The sequence below is a fragment of the Macrobrachium nipponense genome, chromosome 35, assembly GCF_015104395.2.
Source record: "Macrobrachium nipponense isolate FS-2020 chromosome 35, ASM1510439v2, whole genome shotgun sequence".
Taxonomy (NCBI): domain Eukaryota; kingdom Metazoa; phylum Arthropoda; class Malacostraca; order Decapoda; family Palaemonidae; genus Macrobrachium; species Macrobrachium nipponense.
The window spans coordinates 61,918,562-61,927,195 of NC_061096.1; the positions used below are offsets into that span (position 1 = coordinate 61,918,562).

The following is an 8,634-nucleotide window of genomic DNA, read 5'->3' on the forward strand; positions in this document are numbered from 1 at the left end:
AGTCAGCTGGCCTCCGGGTCTTCGTATTGCAGCCGAAGCAGGTACCAGAACGCTAAGTAGCGCCTCAGTGGCGTGGTTGGTTTGGTGTTTGCTTCTCACCTCGGTGGTCGCGGGTTCGATTCTCGGCCATTCCATTGAGAAGCGAGAGATGTGTATTTCTGGTGAAAGAAGTTCACTCTCGACGTGATTCGGAAGTCACGTAAAGCCGTTGGTCCCGTTGCTGAATAACCACAGGTTCCATGCAACGTAAAAACACCATACAAACAAACAAAAAAAGAACGCTAAATCTTAATTTTAAGTTACTGTAGTGCTTCATCGGGTCTTCTTATGTCAAGAGTTGAGTGTCGCGTAAGTGTATGATAACTTTTCGTGGCGTTTTTCCTTCTTTTTTGTGACTTATTTAAGAGACTGTATTGCATGAGGTAGATAGAAAGATGTGCATCCCTTGAGAATTGGTTTGGATGCAAAATGCTGTTACTGCTGGTTACATTGTTATGTAAAAAAACAAAAAAAAAACAATGAAATAACATCTTTGATTAAGTGAATGTAAAGATGTGTGAGTAACGCATTTCTCTCTCTCTCTCTCTCTCTCTCGATTACAGCATTGCAATATTTTGTCAACAAGTTTGCTTTTCTTTCCTCTCTCGTATTATACTTTATTTATATATAATATATATATATATATATATATATGTATCTATATATATACATATATATATATATACATATATATATATATATATATATATATATAATATATATATATATATATATATATATATATATATATATGCTTAGATATAATTGTATAAGTAGGTAGATAGGTAGATAGATAACTGACCCCTTTACTCAAAAGGTTTTTAGTTTCATTTTATGTTTGTTATTGTACAATGGTTTAGAGAAATAACACGGACAATAATTAAAAAAAAGGTTTAGGTAAGTATAAATCTTTAATTAAAAATTGGTCAGCGGTATATATTAATTTACAAAGACGGAGGAGACGTAGAACAGATAAAAAAAAAAAAACAAGTTCATCATTCTGAAATATCAACATCAGAAATCGATCACAGGTTCATCGAAGTATAAGTACCATATTAATACGGCCGTTAAAAGAAGCTGCTTCAGCAGTAAGCCCTCATCTGGGTCCGGACCCTCATAGGAGGGCATCGGCGTAGCTACTATTTTTTTTCGGACGTCCTCATCGGACGGAGTCATCACAGTGTCACAATCCGTCGCCGGCGTTGTGCCGGAATCTGGGCGCCAGGTCGTCCCCTCCGGGTTTCAGGAAGGGCGTGTACGTCCCGTCGCTGATGGGCGCCGAGGGATCGTATTCCTCGACCGCGTCCGTGACCCCCTGCAGGATGTCCTTGAAGTTCAGGGCATCCACGTTGTGCCCGATGTTTTCCAGGAGACAGAAGTCTCCCAAGTGGAGGCTGTGGATCGTGCGCTCCATCTTTTCGGTGAGGCGGGACTTGCTGAGGCGCTCCAGCAGTCGAAGCCGGAGGGATCCGCTGATCAGCACCGCCAAGCGCCATATCAACTGCAAGGGCAAAGAAGTCATAAAACTACAAGTTTTTAGAGTCATTCTTAAAGGATTAAAAAAAATTATGATTTTCCATGTTTTGGCCATAGATTCAAAATGAAACGATAAACTTCTGCAACTGGATAGAGATACTGAACTACAGTTTTTTTTTTTTTGGAGCTATTTTTTAAAGAATAGAAAAAATTACAGTTACTGATTATATATTAATATATGTTTCGGCCATGAATACAAACATGAAACGAAACTTCCGTACTCCATTTGAGCTGCGATTGGAAAGGGTGGTTTAAACCACATTTTGGAGCTATTTTTAAGGGTTTAAAACAATCATAGTCACTGATTAAAGTCTCCTATATGTTTTGGCCGTGAATTAAAACCAAAACAGTAAGCTTCATTTTTTTTTTAAACGGTCTACTCACCCAAATCGCAGTGATGATTGCAAGGACAATGAACCACAGCCACATCACGAGATAGATCTTCTCGTTGACGATATTCTGTGGGAGGACGCAGAGGATGTCTTCGAGCATCACTGTTCCCGAGGGCCCGATTTTCCTGTAGTTGCACTTCGTCAGCCTCGGGAAGACCGTGATAAGGGCGTCGTACCTCTCGGCGTCGTCTGCCGTCACCAGGGACAAGATCTGTGAGAAGGAGAGCCTGGATTTCAAAATCTGGGAAGTCTATTTGGTGATGCTGTTTTAAAATGTTCCCCACTCCACCTTTTCTTCTTCTATCATTCCCCTTAGCTGGTTAGAGCCGTCAGTGGACCTCATGGTTGCACTGTAGGCATTACTGTAGGCATTACAGCCACCTTTGTTACTTTTACTGTACCTCCTTTCATAGTCTCTTTCTTCCATCTTACTTTCCACCCTCTCCTAAGGCTCGATTCATAGTGCAACTGCTTCGAGGTTTTCCTCCTGTTACATCTTTCGAACCTTTCACTGTCAATTTTCATTTCAGCGCTGAATGACCTCATAGGTTCCCAGTGCTTTGCCCTTTGGCCTAAATTCTATATTCAACTCAATTCAACTCAACTCTTCTTCTGTCATTCTGCTCAAAGAAGGAACACCGAGACGAAGACCTGTCTAATGTTGATAAAACAGCTGCCAAAAACAGATTTATGCTTTATGACGTTTTGGCTGTTAAGGTAAAAATAGGGGCACTTTCGGCTATTCAATGCTTAAGACGGTGGAAAGTTTAAGTGAGGGTGGTTGGACAGCAATATGGAAGAAAGAAGGGCCGAATGGAGGTAAAGTAAAAGGCTAAAGGGTGGGGTGTGCGGCTATAGGGCACGAAGGGACGCTGCAAATACTCGAGTAATGCACTGAGAGATTTACACCCAATAGGAGGTACCAAAAACTGGAAGACACTAATGTTCTGATGCATAAAAGTGCTCCTGTAACTGTTATGTTAATTAAAAGTCAACGGAACCAATAGAGACTGAAACAACGGTACTAAAAACTGGACGACACTAATGTTCTGGACGACTACCTGGTGTTCTGATGCATAAAAGACCCTGTAACTCTTATGGCTTGATTCAAAAGACCAGGACTACCAGAAACTGAAACACAACGTTGCCCAACTTATCTGAGACCATAAAGATGATAAACCATTATTACTTTATGAGCCTGAAATTACCATGATATCGGTGTGAAGTACTGCCGGCATGTTTGCCACAAAGACATGAAAGGATGTGGACCAATAAAACAAATTTACCGAAGGGAAAAAGTGTGAAATTAACCTTGATAAATGATAGTGTTAGAGGGATTAGAGAGTTGTTGAGACGCCCACTCACGACCTTGGTATGTCCGACATTTCGAGAACATTTATCAGTGTCGTAAGATTAACAGCGTGATGTGAATCAAAGTCTGAAGTTGGAGGTTACAGGGGAAGAAAAAATTGAAATGGATGACAAGGTTGATGTAGAGATTATTCGATGAATCTGTCAAAATAAGACCACCAGGGTATATCTGATATCTAGAGTTACCTATGCTCTACGTCTAAACTGCAGTAATGTTTTTCATTTGAAGCGTTTATGAAATCCAGTTATCATCGTACGAAAGAAACGAAGAAAAAGGAAAAGAAAAGACATTTCAAATGAAGATCAGTAAGAAGAGGAAATAAAAATAACACATGAAGATGAAACGGTGTCATGTCAAGTCAAAACCTCACCTTGGTACCATAGTCCCAGAAGACGCCCCCTAGAAATCTGTCCACAGAGTACATCTGCAGAAGAACGTTGGCTAAATTGAGAGCCTCACAGGCGTGGTATATAGCTGCATACTGCATGTTCAGACCCCAAGATTCTCGGACATAACTGCAAATAAACAAACAAACAAATAAATAATTGTAAACAAACAAAGAAATAAACAATTGTAAACAAACAAAGAAATAAATAATTGTACGATATTTAATCGTGTAAAGAAATCAAGAATTCTACGATATTTGAGTAAATAAATCGATAATTGTACGTTATTTCATCGTATAAATAACTCGATAATTGTACGATTAAATCAATGAACTGGTTAATTGTTGATTAATTAGCCTCTGACTGGAATGTTACATTTGTGTGATTTTAATATTCATTCGGTGGTGGCGAGAGAGAAAAAAAAATGAGTTTGAATAGATGATGCCGATGATGACTCAGTTTGTCGTTTTCGTGCACATCCGGTATAGTCAGTTTGTTCTACAGGCGTATGTTTCCATAATTATTTGGCTTATACAACGAAACACTGAATAAAAGGAGTCCACAAAAAAAAGCCCAAACAATAGAAAGTAAGTGCTATATTTCAGAGACTGAAGAGAGAGACAGCAGTCTCTGAAATATAGTACTTTCTATATTTTGGCATTTTTATGGCCTCCTATTATGAGAGGGAATTCTGTTGTAACAGAACATTTTTACCTGCCATAAATATATATATATATATATATATATATATATATATATATATATATATATATATATATATATATATATATATATATATATATGTATGTATATGTATATATATATATAATATTATTAATATTTATTTATTATATATAATTATATATATATATATATTATATATATATAATATATATATATATATATTATATATATTTAATATATATATATATATATGTTTTTCTTACTAAGTTGTCTGCGCGAGAACAAAAAGAGAGTAATATATATAGATATATATATATATATATATTAATTTTTTTTCTTTTTGAAGTGTCTACGCGAGACAAAAGAAGAGTAAGAATATTTAAATAGAAAAAACGGGACAAAGAGTATTAGTAGAGAACAAAAGGATGGAGAGAGAGAGAGAGAGAGAGAGAGAGAGAGCAAAGGGCCGCTTCCCTACAAAATAAACATACATCGAAGAATGATCATATCCTTACCTTATTATATTCTCCTTCTTCTTCTTGGCGTCCTCATCGAAGATATTCTTGTTGAGATCCTGAAGGAGCCGGTCGACGTGCTTTCCCTCGTACAACTTCCAGATCAAGTGGGGCATGTAGAAGAGGCATCCCTAGAAGGGGGGAAGGGGGGGGGGGGAAACATTACAAATCAGTTGTTTTCATTTCGGTCTCAATGCAGTCAACGGTCTCTCCGCTTGAGCTGATAGATGGTTTCATGTATTTGTCGATGGTTATTTATTTATTTTTCTTTTGTTAGCAGTTGTATGCGCTTGTGTTGTCATAATTCTTATTCGGAAAGGTATAAGACATATTTATACATATGCACATATATATATATATATATATATATATATATATATATATATATATATATATATGTTATATGAGAAACACATAGCCCGTATTGCTTACCTGGAAGAAGAGCACAAGGGGAACCCACTGGTAATAGGCGTGGAACCTCTGTTCGTGGATTTTCGGATCGTACCTGCCAACTCCTCTCATAGCTGAAAGAAGCATTGAGTTCGATGTTATATATATATAAATGTACGTGTTTTGTGAAAAAATGAATCGGGGAAAACAAAAATACGCGGGAATTTCAGATGATGAAAGTACTACTGTAATAAGAAGATAGCGAAATGAACAAAAAAAAAAAAAAAAAAAAAAAGCAAATGGAAGGAAGGTGGCCTTTCTAAGATATATAGATAAAGATAGAACAACCTTAGTATATGTATTTTTTATAAATAAAGACGTATCGCCAAAGAAACGATGAATTAAGAAGAATGGAACGTGTTATCCATGTAATTAATTAATGAATAATGAATTACAAATATACACTTATTTATCCATGATTCTTAAAAAATGGAAAACTATTTCATCGTTATCACGAATCAGGAATAACAAAAAATAAAGAATTGTAAACAAATGAAAGTTATTCATGTAATTAATAAATGGAGATATACAACTACACCTATTTGCCCATGTATAACGAAAATTAAAGATTCCTTTTTTTATGACGAATCAGGAATGAAAAAAATAGAGTCCATCCATACGATGTTTCGAATAAGAAAAATAAATTTCAACACTATAACAAATAAGGAATTAAAAAAAAATTAGAGCACCTTTACGATATGTGGAATAAAAAAAATAATAAAAAAAATTCCTTCATCTCTATGATGAATCAGGAAAAAAAAAAGCATCCTTACGATATGTGGAATTTAAAATAAGATTATTTTCATCACGGATCAGAAATTAGAATAAAAACAAGAAGTCAGCCCTTACGATATGTTGAGTTGATGGTGAAGGTCGAAGTGATCCAGCAATATGTCGTTATGGGCTTCAGGGCGTTGACGTCGCTGGTCATACACTCGATGGTCTCGCCCACGTACTCCTTGGCAACGACGAGGGCGCAGCAGGCGAAGCAGAAGGTGGCTGTCCACCGGTAGTGAAGGCGGAAGACGTGGCTGTCGACGGCCGTGAAGGAGTACCTCACTTTGGCGATCGCCGCCAAGGCGCCTAGGACTCCCAGCACCATTCTGAAGAAGCGTAAGGAACTAATGTTAACGATGAATAGACTTTCTCTCTCTCTCTCTTATTTCTGCGTGTTGACCTAAACACACACACACACACACACACACATATAAATATATGTAGAATATAGTAATAAATTACATTATTATTTTTAATATATACTTATATATATCATAGATATCTATAGATATCTATATAATCTAGATTATATATATATATTAAATGGCGTGTATGTAGTATGTATGTATGTATGTATGTATGCATATGTATAACTGAATCACGAAAGTTAGGAACGTGATAAATCCATAAATAAATATATATGCCACGAAGGAAAATAAACCGGAGTATCCGCGAGACCTTTCGACGTCCGAACGTTCTGTACTAAGCACGTTTGGACGTCGAAAGGTCTCGCCGATACTCCGTTGTTTATTTTCCTTCGTGGCATATATCTTTATTTATGTATGCATATATATATAGTGTGTGCGTGTGTATGAAAACGTTCAAGTCAAAAGTAACGTATAATCCATCTACACGTACTGTTTCTCTTTCTCTTGTGCTTTGTTGAAGCGACATGGCGAAAATATCAGTACCTTTTATCATATTGACTCAAAAGCGACAGAGCGAAAAGGGAGACAGGAAGAGTCTAAGAAAGAGAGAGAGACAGAGTGAGAAAGAGATAGAAAGAGAGAGAGAGAGATAGGGCCATTTCAAAGCATGTTTTATCAGTGAGCGCTATCAAACTGAATTAGCCAAGTATCGCACACATTGTCCAGTAGAGATTTGCTATAAAGCTTCCTGACTAGTAGTTTGTAAACATATAAACACACACACACACACACACACACACATATATATATATACATACATATATATATATATATATATATATATATATATATATATATATATATATATATATATGTGTGTGTGTATATATATATATATATATATATATATATATATATATATATATATATATATATATATATATATATATATATATAATATAATATTCTTGTTTTTTTTTTTCATAGGCAAACGCCTAACATTCTTTTTATTAGATTCACAACTATAAAGCCACAAATGTCACTTAACGATGACCGAGTGGCACTCAATGTTGGCGAATTCTGAGAGAGAGAGAGAGAGAGAGAGAGAGAGAGAGAGAGAGAGAGAGAGAGAGTGTGTGAAATGTGTGTATGACTAATCACACGAAGCATCCGTTTGGTTTTGGACAAATGGAATTCCCAGACTTGCACAGACTTACGCATTGAAAGACTATTATTGCCAACGGTTTTTTTCAACCTTAGAATTTTGAATTTTCTTGTAAATCTTTGACGTAATCTCTAATAATTGATGTCTCGAGGCTAAAAAGTCTATTTTAGGCTTCTGCTGAAAGACATGATTTGACCAAGGGAGTTGCCAAGAGAATTTTGAATTCTCTCTTACAACTCGTGAACTTCGAAATCTATAACCTTAACCGCGAGTAACTTTTTCTGACTCGAGTCAAAAAATTTATTTCAGGATATGGGACACGTTATGAAACTTCAAATAGGAAAATGTCTGCAGTGAATTCAGACGACTGTGATTTGACTTTTTCTAAAAACTAAATGATCAGATGTTATTAAAAAAAATGCGGTGGGAAAAATATCGTCAGATATTTAAGGTGCTCTCCGTGTTATCGAAAAACTAGTTTTAAAAATTGTGTGCAGTCAAAATGTATTAATACAACATAAAACGGAAGCAACCAATATAAAGAGGCCTTCTTGCTGTCAAAATATAGTATTTCTCCAGATCTGTAAACGATTTCGACGCTTCAACTTCTTCACTAATGTTGATCACTAATCTTGATATATTTCTATCGTTATTATGACAATAAACATGCGGACACATTCACGTGGAACGTCACCAAGTTAGTCACCATGTGAGAAATAAAAAAAAAATGTTAATCACTAAAAAAAAAAAATCACTACAAAGCGAATCAAAAACTGGACTAGGAGGATCATTCTCACCTTTGCCCTACAATTCCCACTTCACTGGACGAGGAAGAATGGAACGAAGACCCCCACAAGGAGAGATGTGCGATTTGCCACTTAATGGTCGAAACTGGGTAGCTGCGAGGGCGACTACCTTTGTTTTATGCCCTCTGGATGCCCATCCTATAA

The 8,634-nt window shown here is 36.1% G+C and overlaps 1 protein-coding gene across 1 annotated transcript; it reads right to left on the bottom strand.

Moving 5' to 3' along the window:
* Positions 1-931: 931 nt before the first annotated feature.
* Positions 932-8,634, bottom strand: LOC135208853 (innexin inx2-like). Its single transcript, XM_064241431.1, has 7 exons — positions 8,482-8,634; positions 6,224-6,477; positions 5,357-5,448; positions 4,925-5,055; positions 3,710-3,854; positions 1,960-2,178; positions 932-1,540 (listed from the first exon to the last, which is right to left on the bottom strand). Exons 2-7 carry the CDS (start codon positions 6,474-6,476, stop codon positions 1,223-1,225), a joined length of 1,158 nt encoding a protein of 385 aa, XP_064097501.1. The 5' UTR covers position 6,477; positions 8,482-8,634; the 3' UTR covers positions 932-1,222.

Coding starts and splice junctions, on each gene's coding strand:
- LOC135208853 (XM_064241431.1), bottom strand. CDS start 6,476: ATGGTGCTGGGAGTCCTAGGCGCCTTGGCGGCGATCGCCAAAGTGAGG. Junction 3,855..4,924: donor AAGAAGGAGAATATAATAAG/GTAAGGATATGA, acceptor GTTTATTTGCAG/TTATGTCCGAGAATCTTGGG. Junction 2,179..3,709: donor TCTGGGACTATGGTACCAAG/GTGAGGTTTTGA, acceptor TCCTTCTCACAG/ATCTTGTCCCTGGTGACGGC.